The sequence below is a fragment of the Stigmatopora nigra genome, chromosome 17, assembly GCF_051989575.1.
Source record: "Stigmatopora nigra isolate UIUO_SnigA chromosome 17, RoL_Snig_1.1, whole genome shotgun sequence".
NCBI classification, from domain to species: domain Eukaryota; kingdom Metazoa; phylum Chordata; class Actinopteri; order Syngnathiformes; family Syngnathidae; genus Stigmatopora; species Stigmatopora nigra.
The window spans coordinates 1,812,617-1,830,050 of record NC_135524.1 but is presented as its reverse complement, the minus strand read 5'-3'; the positions used below and the strand labels follow the sequence as shown (position 1 = coordinate 1,830,050).

Genomic DNA, 17,434 nt, shown 5'->3' with positions numbered 1-17,434 from the left:
CGTGTGGCGGCTGAGAGGCGCTCTACAAGGTCATTAAAACTAAAAAACAATTAGATTAGATAAGGAAATGAATTGAAATATTTAGTTTTTCCATTTTTAAATAAAGGATTTAGACAGGAGTAGAAATTTTGAGATATAATGAGATGCATTTGAAAGCTTGAATAATTGATGGATTGATGTCATGGGATTTTGATTATGAAGTACACAAATCATCCTGTACATATACATAACATAACGCCAGGACATTTGCAAATTTGGACGTCTGCCTTTGTTTGTTCGTCCTGACAATTGTTTTGGTTACAAAAAGGTCACTCCAAATGGTTGGCGAGCGGTTGGACGGCACGCCAGATGACGGATGACTTCAAAAACAGGGTGGTGACCAAGCACAGATGAATTTAGCAGGGAGGGGCTCTTTACACGGGGCTCTCCGACGGCTATTTTTAAGCCAAACGTTCCACGTGCATTACAACAGGTTGGATTGGAAATCAAATAACTTTTAGCTCCTTAGGCTTTTATTTTGACATTGACGCCACCTCCCCCCAAACCATATTTACTCACATATAAGACGCCTCATTCGCCCCCTTCTAGTCAAAATGGCAGCCTATGTACCAATTGGAACAATTTTGGAGTCAACAATGACTAAAGCATAAAATCTATCGAAAAGAGATACAACCAAGACCACACCGACGCCAAGAGAAGTTAATCTCCCTCCTCCTCCCTCCCCCACCATTCCGGCGGGCATTTTATAGAAAACTTGTGACTTGTAGCACATCACCTATTAAAGACGGACGTATGTTGCAAAAAAAAAAAAGTCCTAACACAATCTGCCTGCAATCATGAAAGCGTTTTGGACAATAAAATCACTTTAGCTTTTCAGATGGTATTAAACATGTTAAAGCTCAAAGACAAAATTCAAATAAATGATTAAATTAGACACCCATAAAGTGTATAGTTGTAGAAATATACTGTGGACACAGATAGAAGTGAAGTTATATTAAATATGAGGAATGTGAGCCTACTTACCGTGGCAGGCACCTAAAAATGACGAGTCTTCCCGTCTTGTTTTTCCTGCCAGTCACTTAATGGGAATAACTTAATAAGAGTCTCAAGGAGGAGGCACAAGAAGAGTTGTTTTTTTTGTTTTGTTTTTCTTTTGCTCTTTTACAGCCTTTCAAAGCTTTCCTGTGAAAATAAGTAGCCATCAAGCATCCGTTGGTGATCACTGTGATACGGTAAAACAGCTTTTAATGTGATTTTTTTGCACTTGAGAGATGATTTATACATGTGATGAAATAAAGGTTGATTTTTTAGCATGTGTGCAGTTGAGGTTTAAATGTGCTCACGTTTATTTGTTAAATGTATGGTGTTCATTCCCAAAAGATCCACGTTTGAATGTATCCTTTTCAAAATAAAATCCAATACTGTACCATTCCACTGCAGAAAGATGGCGTCCTTCCTCTTCTGCCTCAAACACCTCAAACATGCACGCTTGGGTTGACGTAGAAAAGGTGCTAACCGCTAGTGGATGGCCGGTCGGCGCCTACGGAGTCCTAGAATTGACAAGGCAAGCCGTTTAGACGTGTACTCGTTGACATTTGACTTTATAGGACCTTTAATAGCGTTTGTGAGGAGCGGGTCAAAAATGGCAAAAACGCCAAAACGTTCAAAGAACTTCCCAGCTCCTCCCGTCATAGTTTCTGGAGAGTCTTGGTTCGATTCCGGGCCCGGGAGGTCCAAACCTTGAGTCCGCGCTGGTAAAAGCGTCCCGTTCAGTCTCCAAGCGGGCCTTCCGCCTCCGGTTCGTCCATGTGGCATTCCGTTTCCGGTGCTTTCTGGTGCAAAAGCGGCACGTACTGAAGCGGGTCTCCCAAGGAGCGTGCCGTGGAAAAGTCTTCTGGCGGGTGGATGCAGATGGAAGGCAGGTTGCAGTGTCGCGACGGGTTGGCGCGGTGGGAGCGCGTCCCCGTCGGTCGCTCGCAACGACGACCAGTTGCCGGACGTGGGCAGCAGTCTTTGCAGGACTGGTAGGAGGGTTTGACTTTTAACGGGTTGCCAGCGCCGGCGCTGTCCTGCTGGGCAAAAAAATAAAGGTCAATTTGTCAGTATAGGTGGATTATTGCGGTTAGGTAAAGGAACTCACGTCAAAGGCCGCCGGGCAACTCCGCTTGGCGGCCAATCGGTTGCTGTTGTTGGCGTTCAAGTTGGCCAGGCCCAGCCGGCTGTCCTCCTCGGCCTGCCTTTTCCCCTCCAGGGCGGCCATCTCGGCCTCTTCGTCCTCTTCGTCCTCCTCCTCCAGCGTGCTGAACTCCAGCCTGATCCTCATGTCCTCCAGCGGGTCCAGACGGGCGCCGCCGCAGGTCTGCGCCCCCGTACCGGCCGGCAGGGCCAGCTGGGCCACGTGGAATCCCTCGTCCTCCAGCAGGGCGTCCCGCTCCACGTCCTCGATGTGGATGAAGACCCCGTCGGCGCCCAGCAGCGGCGGGCCCCGCACCGGCGTGGAGGGCTCGCTGTCCAGCGCCGAGTCGGACAGGCGGCGGAAGTAGTAGTTGTAGTTGAGCGAGTCCAGGGGCTCCATTTCCGGAGCCCTGCAGGGGGACGCCCCGCAACCCCCCCAGGCCCCCGCCCTGTCGTCCGAGACGTCGTCGTCGTCGGCGCTGGGGCGCCACAGCGTGTTGTCGTGTGCTTTGCTTTGAAAAGAGAAACAATACCTCAATACTACTACCAAGACAAAGAAAACCCCAATGCAGCCCCAGATAATCCTTAGTCGGTCATTTTACCTGGCGTCCAGGATCTCTCGGTAGCGGGCTAGCTGTCCGGCGTCGGGCTGAGCGACGGCGCGCCTGTGCTTGACAAAGTTGCAGGCCTTCTCCAGCGACCAGCCGTACTCCTTCATGGCGTACGCCACCACGGCGGAGGCCGAGCTGCCGGCGCCCGTCTTGCAGTGAACCAGGCACTTGGAGCCATTCTTCCTATGGGGATTCAAAGAGGTCCACAAGTTCTTCAAACTGGCTTTTGAAATTTCCCAACCAACAAAAATAGCGCCTTTTGAACCTGGCTTTGGCGATAAAATTGTAGGCGTCGTCCCATCGAGCCGGCAGATGGTTGGCGTCCTCGCCGTCCACCACGGCCAGGTTGTGATAGGTAAAGACGTCCGGGAAGAAGTTTTCGACGGCCGGGGTGGTGTTGAGGATATAGCCCACGCTGAAAAAGAGGAACAAAGTATTGGCGGTCCATTGTCACCGCGTTTACCACCGTGGATCTTACCCGCAATCTCGCAGTTCCTCCAGGTCAGAAGCACTCCATTGGGAGCCCTAAAAGGCGAGGCAAAAAACGGTTAATGGAGGAGCAAAGGCCATACGGCGTGCCCAGTCGAGTGGAGTCACCAGGTAGACGTGGTCAAAGATGGGCGTGGCCTTGGCCATCTGGCCCAGGAGAACTAGCATCTCCGTGTCAATCAGCTCTTTGAATTGTCGCAGGTCGCTGTTGATCTCCTGCTCCAGCTCCTTAACAATCTGAAAAGACATGAAAATAAACTCATGACGGATCTGGTTCATAAGAGCTTCCATTTTTTTTGACAACTTCAACAAACTCTACAATTTGAAAGTTACCTCTTCGGAAGTGATGCTTTCCAAGTCTATGAAGGCCACCATCTCACGGAGTTTGGCCTTGAGCAGACTCTCCGTCGTTTCCTTTGGCCTGCAAAAGACGATGGACAGAACGTCAGCAACCGGGATCGAACCCAGTCACCTCCCTGGAAACTGACCGGTCTGGAAAGGTGACGGGCGAGTCGGGCCGAGGTTCTTCCGAATCGGCGTCATCGTCCCAACACGCGTTTCTCCCGTAGAACTGCGTCCAGGCATGGGATGGTCCCCCAGGGAAGTATCCCAAGCGACGTGCCGCCTCGCTCGCCTGGTGGAGGGCCTGCAGGGCGCACCTGTACTCAAACAACAAGACTAAATATCAGTTCAAGCAGGGTTGGTCCTCCATTTTGCTTGAATAGAATTGTGGACTGACCACATGGCCTGCACTGACACGGGCTTCAAGAGACGGGAGCATCCGGCTGTCCTCACGCTGAAACTTCTGGAAGAAGACAAAGTCATATCACCAACTAGAATCTATATCTTTAAATAAGCCATTTAAAGCGACGTCTTACCCGCCTCCTTCCAAGCGTATGTCGGTATCGCTCATCAGCGGCACGGCCATCCCGATGGAGCAGCTTCTGCACCAAACCACAAAATACTTCCCATCAGTTCTCAAACAACCCCAACAAACTATTTTGTCAGGTAGCGTTGCCTAACCCGCCGTCGTCGGGCACGTCCACGCCGATGAGAGCCGCCTCCTCGGCGTCCGGTTGGCTGCCGGTGTAAACCAGCGCCACGTAGCGCACCACCTCCGACCTCCCGCTGTCCACTTGCGCCACCTGCCCAAATGACATCAGAACCTCACTCAAAAATATAGATGGAAAATCCCATAAAGAATGAGAAAAATACCATCTTAATGCGATCTTGCGAGCGGAGTGCTTTAGAAATCAAATGCAGGTGTTGAGGAAGGTCACCTGCAAAAAAAAGAAAAACATCAACGACGGATGGATAAACTTTCTTCTTTTGATTTTTTTCCTACCGGCATGTGCGCGGGGGGTGCTGGCGTGGGGCCCCTGGATGGTGCCACCCACCCGCCGAAGGGAGAGGGCGGCTCCCTTGACCGTCAAGAAATTCTCCTGGAGGCTGAAGACAAAAAGAAATGGAATACATTTGTGGAAAAATTGGCAACAATAGTTGTTGGGATAAATTAAAAAATAAAAATACCTTTATGGTTATATGAAACTCTAGCATAGATGTAGAGAAACAGAGTGAACTCACCAGTTTTTTGTGCCATCATTTTCGCTTCTGATACCCTGGAAAAAGACATCAGACTTTAGATTAATAAAAAAATATGTATATATGAATAAATCTGATCATTTACCATATAAAGTGATGGCTACCATAGAAGAGAAATGATTGGGACTGGGAGGGGCTGTCAGTCCAAAAGGTCTGGACTAGAATCAAATATTTATGGGAATATATATTTTGCAAATATTTGTAAATATGTCCGACAACGGACGTCCCGATGGGCTGGCGATGCACAGTTAACATCCGCCTTTGAAATATGTATAGTCATATCTATCCATTGGATTTTCACTCTCATCCAGCAAGTTGACGCACTAGCTGATGGGATGCTGTCCCCTGCTGGTGTGATACATTCAAGTGCTATTCACAGATGTGGGACCTATGAGCATCTAAATATGTGGAGCCTCCCAAAAAATGGAAAAAGAACCAAATATTAGCACAGTCACCAAGCCAAAATGGAGAATAGTGGCTCACCAGAATAGCCAATCACTTTGCCTTTCCCCCTCCATGATATGGGATGCCGCCACGTACCTCGCAAGATGATGATGCGCCGGGGATGGGGCTGGAGCCGGGGCTGGGCCGGGGGGAGCGCCGTACAGTCACCAGGGCCATGGCCAACCCCGCGGGATGCGGGAAGATGCGGATCCGGGTGTCCAAAAAAACAAACAAAACAAAAAAAAACGCAGAGTCAGGCTGGGCCACGCGGCTCCCCGCGCGCAGCCTCTCCCTTCGCCGCCACCGCCGTCGCCGCCGCTCCCTTGGCGATCAGGATACGAAGCGTCTGCATGATAGTGGTGGTCGAGTGTGTGTAGACGTGGGGGGGTCTTAAAAAGAGAAGGGGAGAGGGGGGGTGTAGAGAGAGAGAGACAAACAACAGCGTGGGTGCGCGCGCGCGCATGACATGCGGCTTTGTGGGAGTTGCCTGTGATTGGCTGGCCTAGTTTGCGTGTGCGCTGTCATTGGGCCAATGTTGTCAAGGTGACTGGACAGACCAAGACCACAAAAAAGAGGATACTATACTTGTGAAATGATGAAATATTAGGATCTAGTAAAAGGACTTCATTTAAAATGATCATATTTTGAAGAATTTGATGAGTTGATGAAGGGTTTTCTGCGATGGGATGGGAACCTATTCCGAGGGGATGAGCTCCGGCACCCCGCGTGACCTTTGGACAGAATGTGAATGAATTATTATACATTTATAATAAAGTTAATACAAATAAATAAAGCATGTAGTTTTTTTAAAATTTGGATTTATTTTAGTATTCTGATAGTGAAGCACTTGCATTATTTGTACTTTTTTTGGCAGAAAATTCACCGTGACAAAGGCCCCAAGTGTCATTTCCATTCTTTAGTCTTTTTATTAGGCGTCATGCATTCAGGCAGCGCATTGACGTCAAATTAGAATCGACAATCACCCAATATCACACACACACACTCGCACACATAAACACGCTCTAAAACATGTTGTTATATTGCTGACAAGTTTGAAATCCTTCCCACATTTCAAGGATGGGCGATTCAAAAGTGCTGATGACTTTTTACAGTAAAGACGACAACAAGAAAAAAAGGCACCTGACAGAAATGAAACATTATCTGAAAAACAATTCAAGACGTATTGCACGCTAACATTCACAGTTGGAACATACTTATTATTGGATACGTTTTGAAGTTTTACAATCACTATTTTACGGCACCACGTTTTAATGGTTGACACCAAACTTTACATGATATGTCCTGGTGAGGCGCTCGCTTATGGCTAACGATATGTCTGCTTGTTAATATATATACTTGTATTGCCACTTTGGGTTCGTAAGAACGCCACAAAAGTAAAGAAAAAGGAGGAGGAGTCCATTGGGAAAAGCGCAACGCCATCGGAAACGCGCAAAATATATATTTTGATTTTTTTTTGATAAATGAACTAAATCCCATTAATTTATGAATACATATTTGTTTGAATGATCTTTGCAATGATTTTTAACATTTACTTTTATAATTACAATACGACATCTTTGATTATTCAATTGATACTAATGTAAGGATTGACAATATTAAAATGATAATTTTTAACTATAATAAAGGCAGAAATTCACATTTAGAAAAAAAGCTATAATATAATAATTTTAAAATAATTCTATATCATTGTTAAGACAAATAAGTGCTAGTTAAGGAATTTTTCAATAAGTAACGGTCAGTATTTGATAGATTTGAACTGGGAAGACCAGTTCAAAAGCGATTGGACGCCAAATGAGGCCTAAATTGTACTTGACACGTTACTGGTGAAGCAAAACTGCATGCAGCTACTACTAGTACTACTCGTTGTCTAAACACTATATATATATAGATCTATATTCTGATATTTTTTTGGCATTTTTATAAACATTTTTCCTAGAAAAGAATCCGCCTAGTTGTCACCGACTGGAGTAAAAAAATAGAAGCGTAACGTACGTGAAATTATTCCATGGTGATGTTCAAGTGATCCTTCCTGGCGGAGGGAAATGACGTGAGACGTGACGTGAGTGAGACGCCGTCCTTTGCATAATTGTCTCCCGGGGAATGGCGCAATATGAAGACACAAATAGTGCTGGGTTACAGAGCAAAAATAGACAGACATTTTTTTTGTCCCTATAACTCATTCAAAAAATTACTTGTCACATGAATTATTAGGCATAAAGCGTCGGTTGGTATTCTGCCGATATAGTCCAAAGACCACTAGATGTCTCTAAGAGACAACAAACCAGAATGGTGGACTAAACGCTGTAAAAGCCATGCTGCATTATTACTACATTCAATTTGTGAATATTGATCAATTATACGTTTAGTTAACACATTTGGCAACATGACTAATAAAAAAATGAAAAGTCACGCTGAAATTAGTCACGGTGTTAAAAAAATAAATCATTCTAAGGTAAATTGACATGTAGAAATTACCAGAATGTTGAGCTAAGTTAATAAATGATTCAATATTTTTTGTGGGCAGCGCAGTGAGAAAGGAACACTAATTAAGATTAAATTTAAGTCTTTTTTTGTAACATAGGGTAGTCCATCATTTTGAAATCACATGTCGTATTTCATAGCCCCTTTAAATAAAAGAAATAAAACCCTTAATAACTCTAGAAAAAGGCCACTGGAAGGCATGTTCATAACCGTTAAAGAATAGGTGATGAGGTAGGCGAATATGCATAGCGATGGAAGATAAATAAAAATTGCTTTAACATTTCAAGAATGCAAGAAAACGTGGCAACATTTGAGAAAAGGCTACCGCAAAGCATCCTGGGAATTCCAGTGTCAAGCTGTCAGTCTCTTCCCAATGATGCGTTCAAAGAACTGGAAATAGCAGTGTTCCAATAAACAGAGCAAGCAAGTCACGTCGCTGCAACTTTGTCGCATTTTGAACTTTTTGACGGCGTTTTTAACCGAAATTCTAATTGCGGGGAGTAAAAACATCAGATTGGTTGTATTTTTCGACTCACTGTGGCTTGGTCGCTTGCGTAGGCGTCCCACGAGCTGGTGAAAATGTGAAAGGAGGAGCATTTGTTGAGTGGGCCAATTACTTCATTCCTCTGCGCAGCATCTGATTGGCCGCGATGAGCATGACGCTGATGATGAACGCGATGGCGAAGGCACAGATCAGGCTTTTGCGCACACACGTGTGCTTCTCCTGTTGCGTGGGGCTCGCTGGGGAAACACACACAAGGGACCGCTCACTAAATTGGAATGGTCGCCGGCGCTCCTTTAGACCAGTGGATTGGTCGCCAACCAATATAAGAAGAGCATTTTTAGATAAGGATATTGAAGCATTTTTAGACAATTGACGAGTCACAGTAAGACAACTTTTATAGAAGCGACCGCTCACTAAATTGGACTGGTCGCCGGCCATCTAATCCCAAATCCAGACGGGCAGTTACCCTCAGGGTGAATATGGATAAACGACTAAGCTAATTGGTTGACATTTACAACGGACGACGTGCAATCCATTTGAGCTTGGTGGCGTTCAGACGGATGGGATGCGTGTGGCGTGGCTAAAAAATCTTGCTCTTTGGACGCCAATCAATGAAATGACGACGAATGACGGATGTTGTAGTGGTGATTGTGCGTGTGTTTACTCACTGTCAATGTCGACATGCGACTCGGGACTGTTGAGGTGGCTCTCCTCCGTCATGATGATGTTCTCGATGTCCTTCATGGTGAGGTGGTCGCGGAAGGTGTCGTACAGGAGGCGTTTCAGTTCGTCCACAGTCAGCTTCTGCATGTCGCACTGGTTGAGAAGCCACAGTTACAAAATTTAGGATTGTTAAGTGCTTATTCCATAATGTTGACAGACCTTCCAAAAGACAGAATCAAAATCTGCTCCATGGAACTTGTCGGGCATTCCTGCCGCCGACAGCTTGGGTCCCAGCAAGGTGACAAACTCGTCAAAGTCCACCTGACCGTCGCCTGAAATGACAAGAGTCACGGGACGCCCAGAGGGTTGAGTTGAGGGGACGGGGATGACCTCACCGTCCATGTCCAGTCTCTGAATGATGACTTCTAGCTCCACCTCGTTGGGCATGTAGCCCAAAGAGCGCATGGCCATGCCCAGCTCCTGTTTGGAGATGAAGCCGTTTCCATCGCGGTCGAACACTTTGAACGCCTCTCGGATTTCTGGGGAGGAGGAGGAAACAAGTCAACAATGAGTGACAACAACAACAAAAAACATTATTTGGATGCTCAATGGTCAATTAGTTGACCATTAGTCCACCTGTTGTTGACTTTAAAGTAAGTCTGAGCTCTGCAAATGAAAAATACATGATTAGATGGAGTGCTTGGACAATTCTAAAGTCAAAAGTCAGTGTATTTTACAAACTACAAATGACTTTTTCCCCTGAGACTATATTGAATTATCATTAGACACAGTCTAATCAAGTAGGATCAATTGAATGTTCCACTAGTCAAGCGATGGCGCCATCTATGTTATGCGCTAGGACCGTTATCTCCTTTGGAGCGCCAAGCGCACTTGATTCAATGTCACGACCCGCTGTTCAGAAGCCGACAATGAAAAGGCCCGTGGATTGTTTTGGCTAAAGAAAGAGGAGGAAATATACGGTAATGTTAACGCTAAATTAATCAAGACGGTGGATGCGAATGACAAAAGGCTCGGAAAAACAAGGGCAGCAAACACTCCGAATAATTAGCAGACGCGGCTGGGAAGAGGCGAGGGTAGCGGGTGGGAGGAGTTTCAGCTGACAGATGGGATCCAACCAGTGGCGTTGGCAATGAAGACAAATTGCAAAAGAATCAACAAGCACTCCAGATGGCATTCAAGTGAAACATCAGGACAATCCCCTAAAAAGCAATACATGACAAAAATGACTCCATATTTTAGACATTTGTATTGAACGCAAGGAGTGTCGCAGCGCAATTCTTAGTCAGCGTCCTCCTAGAAACCAAAAGTGAAGCGTGGAGAATCTAATCAGCCGTCCGTCTTATTAATGACTCTCATTTACCACGGATGATATGCGTTACTTATTTATTTTTTTAACACCTTTCCATTTCCTCTAGAGCCACGGTGCGGCGACCTATCCTCGCGAGGAATTAACACCGAGCGGGAACGGCGTTAAATGTCACCGCCGTAGTGGGCTCTACAAGTCTATGGTGGGAATGCGTCACTTGGCGGCCCCCAGGCGCCATGCCATACATATATGAATATTAACTACATATGTTACCTGCATGGCTGCTGGGAGTGGGAAATGACGACATGATGGATGAAAGGGTGAAATCCTATGTCGCAACACAAATGGAATGAATGGAAAATCTCCATTTAAGAAGAATCCATGTATATTCTTATAGAAACATTTTTCAACAAATGGACGTTTGAAAGCACCAAAACTAGATTAGATATGAAAAAAATAACGATAAATGGTGTTTTTTGTTAATTTTTCATGTTGTCATGAAACTTAATGTTGGATGAATCTACCAAATAAATGAGCGATTAATCCCACGTATCAAGTTGTTTAAGATGCTTATGTTATCCAACTTTGTGGTTGGTTCCCAGTCCTCCCATTCAAAAGGGCTTGGACATCAACCAGTTGAAATGAACTCCCGCCATGTGAAGATTTTCAATGTTTCCGGCCATGTTGTCATTTGTTTTTTTTTTTTTAAACTTTGCCCAAGTGCTGGAGGTCAGAATTAATGAATTGTACCTTTAGGCCACCACGATTGGCGTCCACATTTTTTTTTTTTGGAAAACGGTCCACTCACCCTCAAGCTCGTCCTCGGGAAGGCTGACGGGTGTCCGGTAGGCGAGGACGTCCGGGATGGTGCACAGCCCCTTGTACATGAACCTGGTGGTGACGGCGCGCACTGGCATCTCTGCGCGGGGGTTAGAGCGAGCCGCCGCCGGGCCGAGATGGTCACGCGGCGGCCCCCCGTCGGGCTGACTTCCCGACCCCCCCGGCCGCCTCCTAGTGGCAACCCGAGGGCGCTCTTTTTTCTCCCGCTTGCAACTTCAGCTCTCCTCTCGTAGCATGGTTTCTCCGGCGGAGAGTCGGACGACGGACGGACTGGAGCGGTGCGATGCGGCGGCGGACGTCTGCGAAAACACGGCGACGGGGTGAGACGGAAAAAGGGAAGATCACATGGCGTTGTTTGCGTCTAAGGAGGATGAAGCATATTGAGACGTTTCCAGGGATTCCTGGGTGACCCCCTTCCCTTGGCTTCCCTCCTGGTCTCGTCTCTTCGCACTATAGTGGCTACTACACTACTGAATGCCACTCTCCCCAATTTCTCTCTCTCTCTTTCTCTGTCTCTCTCTCTCTCCCACAGTGGAGACATTGAGAGATACGCACTCATTTTCACAGCCCCGCATATACATACAAATACGTATATCTGGCTTCAATCCAATTTAGTTGGGAGGGGCGATCTCATCATCATTGCACGTCTATTTTCAATGACTCAATTGTTTTTGCAATGTGTTTTGCTGTTGTCCTAAGCCAACTATTGCAGCATATGGTGTCAATATTGTACTTGGGATGGCTATTCATAATCCATTTTTCTATTGTTTTGCCCAATTTCAGCCATTTTGGATGAAAATCTTGTCTGTTACTTTGACCAATCGTCCCAGTTTAATCAAAGTGGACATTAATCAATAGCAATAAAACAGTCACAGTCCTATACATCAACATGTGTTTCTTACTCACCGTACGTACGCACTTCGTCGTCGTCGGCGGCATCCATCTCTCGGGGTCAAGCAGGTCATTCTGAAAACAAACAATTTGTAAGAGACTGAGCTCCGAGGCAATGGAATCCTTTAAGCCAGCGGCGCAGAAACAAGTCGGGTGAGGAAAAGAAAAAAAAATCCCATCAGCGGCACTGAGATCTAAACACAGTATTCCTTGATTATCGATTGCATTCGGAATGGACTGACGGACCTTTTGCTTACACAATGTATGAGGCGGCCCGGCCCCTATGGGGGGAAATCAAGCGTGCATGGAATGCTATTAGCGTAGCCAGAGATAGCACCTTCATAGCCGCTAGCTGCTCCTTTTGGACATCCATGTGAACGTATCAAAATATGATGCTTTCATGAAAGTCCTACTTTCCTCACTAAATGTTTCATTAGTGTTTGCTTTGGATATGACAAATGAATGTGCAAATAGCGCATTCATTTGAGAAAGGTGGCGTTATTGTCTCCTCTTAAAGGCCGCTTGGTCACGGCGCCCCCGAAGCGCCGGCTTTAATTGGCAATTAGGCGTGGGTGTGCAAGGCGGGTCTGGAATGTGCTGGAATTCATGAATATTTCATGTCTTTCCAGACATTTGCATTCACCGGCACAGACGTCGTCCTCCTCCCCCCTAAATAGACAACTTGACGTCAACAATAAATACTAAACTTTAAATGAATGGGCGCACGATACCGTGACAATTTCCGTCATCCTTAAATACGGTATTAAAAGTTCCCATTAGTTTCAGCAGGCTCGATTGACGAATGATTATTGCACATTGTTATTATTCTTAAAATAGACGTGTATTTTTGGCCAAAGTTCCCAAAAGGTACTCCATTTTATTTGATTTTTTTAAAGTTGTGTCACTTAACGGCGCGTTCCCGTCTTTCCTATCGATCGGCGCGAGAGGAGGCGTCGACACTTTGATGACTTTTTAGTTAACTCCGCCTCTTCTCCGTCCAAAACAGCCATCAGCTGATGAAGGCGGCCGGCGGCTTTTCCCTTTACTCCATCCATTTACTCGTGGCGTGGAGCCGCCTCCCCGTGCCTCATTAGCTCTTAATACATCACGGGGATGCGCGATGATGTTTCAACATTCAATAAAAAGGCGCCAGCAGATTACATGGCGATTGGTCACCCGGATCCGGGATGAATAATTCATCTGGGCGCGGCGTTAATGACGCGGCGTGCCATCTGCCAGAAGCGCAGGTAATATGGGCGACCCCCCACGACGACGAGTACAGTAGCCGCCTCCCTTAAAAAGGTGTTTGCAAATGATCGATAGTTCCACTCTAGCGCCCAAATTGAAATGTAATCCATGAATAAAACATCAGACAGCTGCACTTTGAACCACATTTTGTCGATATATCGATATATGTATTGTGTTTGCAAACTAGGCATTGTGGACGTTGGTAAACCCAGTAAAAAAATGTGGATGGACTCACTCAACTGGTGACAGACGTCCAATCCACGGATGGATGCTCGGATGATGACGTTTCCATGCCAAAGACGTCAGTCCATTTGGAATGGGATTGGCTGGAAGAAATAGAAATGATAGGAGTTAATGGCAACAGATGGATCCATCATTAACCAAATGACCAGTGAAGCATTCAAAAGCACTAATGGCAGCACACAAGGAAGTATTTGAATCTCAACGGATGCTCCCGACCGGGTTTGAGCCGACGGCTTCTTGTGCTACCCTTCCTCTCTCTTCCCGTGAGCTAATTGAAAATGCGCAGGTGTGTTAGTCGGCGTTGTGGGACTTCATTAGTAGAGAGAGACGAGCTTTCACCTGACCCATTTTCACAACAGCCGACAGGCCTCTTGGCGATCACTTCATGACATCCAGACTTTAGACTGGTCTCCAGAGGCCGCCAGGAGTCATTCCTCCCTTTCTCCTTTTGCCACACTATTCCGCAGGGAGGCCGACTTCTGGACCCGGAGAGTGGCGAGGTCTTTGGGCCTGAACCGGACCTGCTGGTGAAGCTAATGAATGATTAATTACAGCTTGTATGGCATGGCAGCCATTTGAGTGGCAGTGTTAGCTAGCGTTCATGGAGAAATCTCAAAAAATTCAAAGCAAAATGTGTGGAACATCAACATATAGACGTCCAAAACCCTTTTAAAAAGGGAGCAGTTTCTCATGTTAAAGAATTATTGCCGTGAAGGGCGCCCATTGTGTCAATGGCAATGAAAATATTTGACTGCGCCAAGCGGGGAGACCCAATCCCCTTCATATTCCTGATCAAAACATACTGCATAGGCAGCCCTCCGTCCCTCCATCCACCCCAAAATTTACATATCAAAAGGCTGCAACACTTTTCATTTCCATGAAATTGGGGGTCCGTCAGCCGGCCGCCTCAGATCTCCCCGTCCAACTTCCTCGCCGTGGCCCAAGTTCCAATCAAAAGACGACGTGACGAGGATTGATCCTTCCCGGATCGGGAACCCCGATCCAATTGCTAGGCTGAGGATCACACAAACTCCCTCGGCGGTGGCTCGGCTAATAACTTTTCATCAACATTAAGGCGCCAAGTACACGCCGCCAGCCAGTCTTTCTATTAGCATTACGTAACGGCGGATCGGTTTCCCCCTTGGATGCGAGACTCAGAAAAACAAAACAGGCATTTCTTGACCTAATTCTCCAAATACACAATGAATTGTCTTCTTAGCCAACACAACAGCGCCAATGTAGGTCACCGATATAAATCCAATTAAAAGGGGCCAAGGTTGGACTGAGAAATCCGACATTGATCGATGCCAGCTCTGGATTAGATGTCCGTCACTGACTTGCGACCAGTCTAGGGTGTCATCGACCTGGGATAGGCTGGTGACAACTTACTTTTGTGATGTTGATAGGTCATCCACACCATCTTCAACTGTTCATCCATCGATGGCACATCTACAAAACAACAGATGAATCTTTTATTAACTCAACAGGCGACAAACACCCCGGACAAAGTCAAAATTCATAACTCCGCCCCCCGCCCCCCACAGCTGGCGGCATCAGTCCAAAACATTTCAATCTTTCCCGCTGCAACTGGGGGCTAGGTCACAAGATGACGAGCGGCAAAGCGATAAAGCCGGCGCGAAAAGCGATAAGGCGCCCTTGTGCGAAAAACCAGACGTTTGAACCCAAACCGTGTTTCATTTTCCAATTAAAGCTCCCTCGGTCAAAGACAATGGCGAGCGGAATGAGTGGAGAAAACAGCTCGGGAGGGCGCAATATGCAATTATATATGACAGCGCCATTGGAACGGAGGGGAATTTGAAAGGTCGTTGCCACCTCGGAGGACTTTTATCCCTCTTCTCAGAACGTAGCATACTTTTTTAACGAGGCGGGATTACGGGCAAATAAAGTTGGGCTGCCGCAGACGGCGTCCGTTAGCTAAAAAGCGCCGAGTGGTTGTCCTCCAATGTGTACTTCTGCGCTTTTGTTTGACAAAGTGCGTCGCCGGGATGTGATTAGCGATGGCGATAAGCGATAAATGGTGAAGGCGGTCCTTGCTCGTCGTGCCTGAGGGGCTTTTGGCGAATGAATGTTTGGAGAGCGTTTTTACCCGTCTTGATCTTTTGGTCAATCCAGCAACGTAAGGCTAGCAGGGAATGGTTATTCGCATGAAAACATGAGCCATGATAGTTATTAAATTAATCGTACATGACTGCTACCGCCACTAAAAACAGTAAAATGTAATTAAGGTCTGCCAGCCCCTCACATAAAAAGAAGACGGTCTTAATTTGTCAAATAACTTCATCAAATAATTGACTACATACCGTGTTGAAGTTCATTTCCAGTCGTACCCAAAGCAAACGGATAGGAAGTGTACTGGATGAATTAAATCATGGGACGCACTCAAACAGACATTAATCCGTTAAATAAACTTTGCCATGAATCCAAGTATGACTAACCAATAAACTCACTTCTAAATCGAACACCAACCTTAAAGATTTGGTTCAGTTTGGCGTGAAGGTCATTTGTTGACATTGTCTGTCGTCACCATCCCGCCAAGTTCAAGACCATATATCAGGCGCCATCTTCCGTCTTTTCTTCTTTACGGTCGGCTTTCAAGGACAATCCGAGTCATCTCTTTGCCGATTGGCCGTCAGAGAGCAGCGGGAGGACAAAGGCCAAGACCCTGCACAAAGTAAACATCTGTCAGAAAAGAGCCTCACACGACCTTCTACTTTTGAATGAGTATCAATCCAATGAAAAAAATAAAATGGAACAGTAAAAGTATTTTCTTTGTACTGGCGCTAATGAAAGCAAACATCGATCGGTCGTAAAGGGCCACTGGCAAATGTCCTCCCTCTTTTGGACATTACTATTCCTGTTGTGGAGCGTGGGTTCAAGTTGAAATCCCATTAGAGAAGTCCATAGGCTGATCCGGCGGGTATTATCCCCCGGCTCGTAAATGATACAAATGTCATCGTTTATTCATGAAGACCTTGAGGGGAAAGGGAGTCTTTTTTTTCTACAAGACTGAGGCTTTTTGGCCTACGCCGTGGGCGACCTTGGCGGATCTCCCCGACGCCGATCTGGGCGGGCGGCGGGACACGCCGCCGCCGCGATGGTCCCGAGCAGACAATGACAGATTGTCCGGGGGAACGTCGGCTAACGTAATGCATTACGGCGACATAATTGTCTTTAGTGCGGGACAACGTTCCCTCCGGACGGCCGCTTAGAGCCCGAAGGTCAGGCTTTTGGGCAAGAGAGCGAGACATTTCTGCTCAATGGACTAAGTAAGGCTTATTCCGGAATGGGATGAGTAACTCCTGAAAGTCTTCGCCGTCTGTTGATAAAACAAACACGTGCTGTTGCCAAGTTGTAACCTACGGGCAAATCAATCTATTCATGAATCTGCTCTGATGCACAAAAATAAATACATCAAATCAACACTGCATGCATCTTGTTTTTTTTACTTTAAACCAGTTTTCTATGTACAAAATGAAGGACTTTTCTGGACATTGAAAGCGCTAAACTTATATTGGATGATTTAAATGGGCCAATTGCCATTGAGGTAAATTATCCCTCAAATCCTCTTATTGGGAAAAAATGGCTGCTTTCCGATCAGGATCAATGTCTTGTTTCACAGATAACAGAAGCCACAGAAGAGAAGCAGAATAAACCTCCTGGAAGTGGATCAAGAGAGAAGAACATGCACCCAACAAAATGGCGGTTCAAGAGCTGATTTCCATTGGTCCTGTTCTGCAGGACCTACTCTTAAATATTTACAAGCAAACTTTCAAAGTATTAGACAGAAAGCCTAAAATACACAACAACTGTCAGATATTTCAAAAAACACAAACTGGAACAATACTGTTATATATGCATATGCCACCTTAGTAT

The 17,434-nt window shown here is 46.1% G+C and overlaps 2 protein-coding genes across 16 annotated transcripts in view; both read right to left on the bottom strand.

Moving 5' to 3' along the window:
- Positions 1-1,228: 1,228 nt before the first annotated feature.
- ssh1b (slingshot protein phosphatase 1b) lies at positions 1,229-5,498 on the bottom strand. The gene is made up of 15 exons (XM_077737944.1): positions 5,418-5,498; positions 4,860-4,912; positions 4,621-4,724; positions 4,491-4,555; positions 4,299-4,420; positions 4,154-4,219; positions 4,015-4,080; positions 3,764-3,934; positions 3,609-3,696; positions 3,384-3,512; positions 3,265-3,311; positions 3,052-3,201; positions 2,778-2,969; positions 2,141-2,687; positions 1,229-2,069 (listed from the first exon to the last, which is right to left on the bottom strand). The coding sequence occupies exons 1-15, from the start codon at positions 5,496-5,498 to the stop codon at positions 1,770-1,772; spliced, it is 2,181 nt and encodes a 726-aa protein (XP_077594070.1). The 3' UTR covers positions 1,229-1,769.
- cabp7b (calcium binding protein 7b) overlaps positions 5,422-17,434 on the bottom strand; it is a 23,727-nt gene continuing 11,714 nt past the window's right edge. For 3 of the 15 annotated variants that reach the window (XM_077736819.1, XM_077736825.1, XM_077736826.1), the window contains 10 exons: positions 16,028-16,223; positions 14,930-14,989; positions 13,880-14,073; positions 13,533-13,623; positions 12,065-12,124; positions 11,127-11,457; positions 9,387-9,530; positions 9,211-9,323; positions 8,997-9,144; positions 6,133-8,564 (listed from right to left, as the gene is read on the bottom strand). In XM_077736819.1, coding sequence (XP_077592945.1) covers positions 8,437-8,564; positions 8,997-9,144; positions 9,211-9,323; positions 9,387-9,530; positions 11,127-11,235 — 642 coding nt within the window. In that variant the 5' untranslated portion in view covers positions 11,236-11,457; positions 12,065-12,124; positions 13,533-13,623; ... (1 more) ...; positions 14,930-14,989; positions 16,028-16,223 and the 3' untranslated portion in view covers positions 6,133-8,436. Of the gene's footprint in view, positions 6,053-6,132; positions 8,565-8,996; positions 9,145-9,210; positions 9,324-9,386; positions 9,531-11,126; positions 11,458-12,064; positions 12,125-13,532; positions 13,803-13,879; positions 14,074-14,929; positions 14,990-16,027; positions 16,224-17,434 lie in introns of those variants that run through there. The other 12 variants (XR_013329341.1, XR_013329340.1, XM_077736822.1 and 9 more) reach the window with 12 other exon arrangements.

Bases quoted from the DNA above. Each gene is read 5' to 3' on its own strand.
- ssh1b (XM_077737944.1), bottom strand. From the start codon at position 5,498: ATGGCCCTGGTGACTGTACGGCGCTCCCCCCGGCCCAGCCCCGGCTCC. The intron at 4,220-4,298 runs GTTAGGCAACGC...GGTTTGGTGCAG, and splicing joins GACGTGCCCGACGACGGCGG to AAGCTGCTCCATCGGGATGG. The intron at 3,935-4,014 runs GTCAGTCCACAA...GTTTGAGTACAG, and splicing joins GTGTCAGTGCAGGCCATGTG to GTGCGCCCTGCAGGCCCTCC.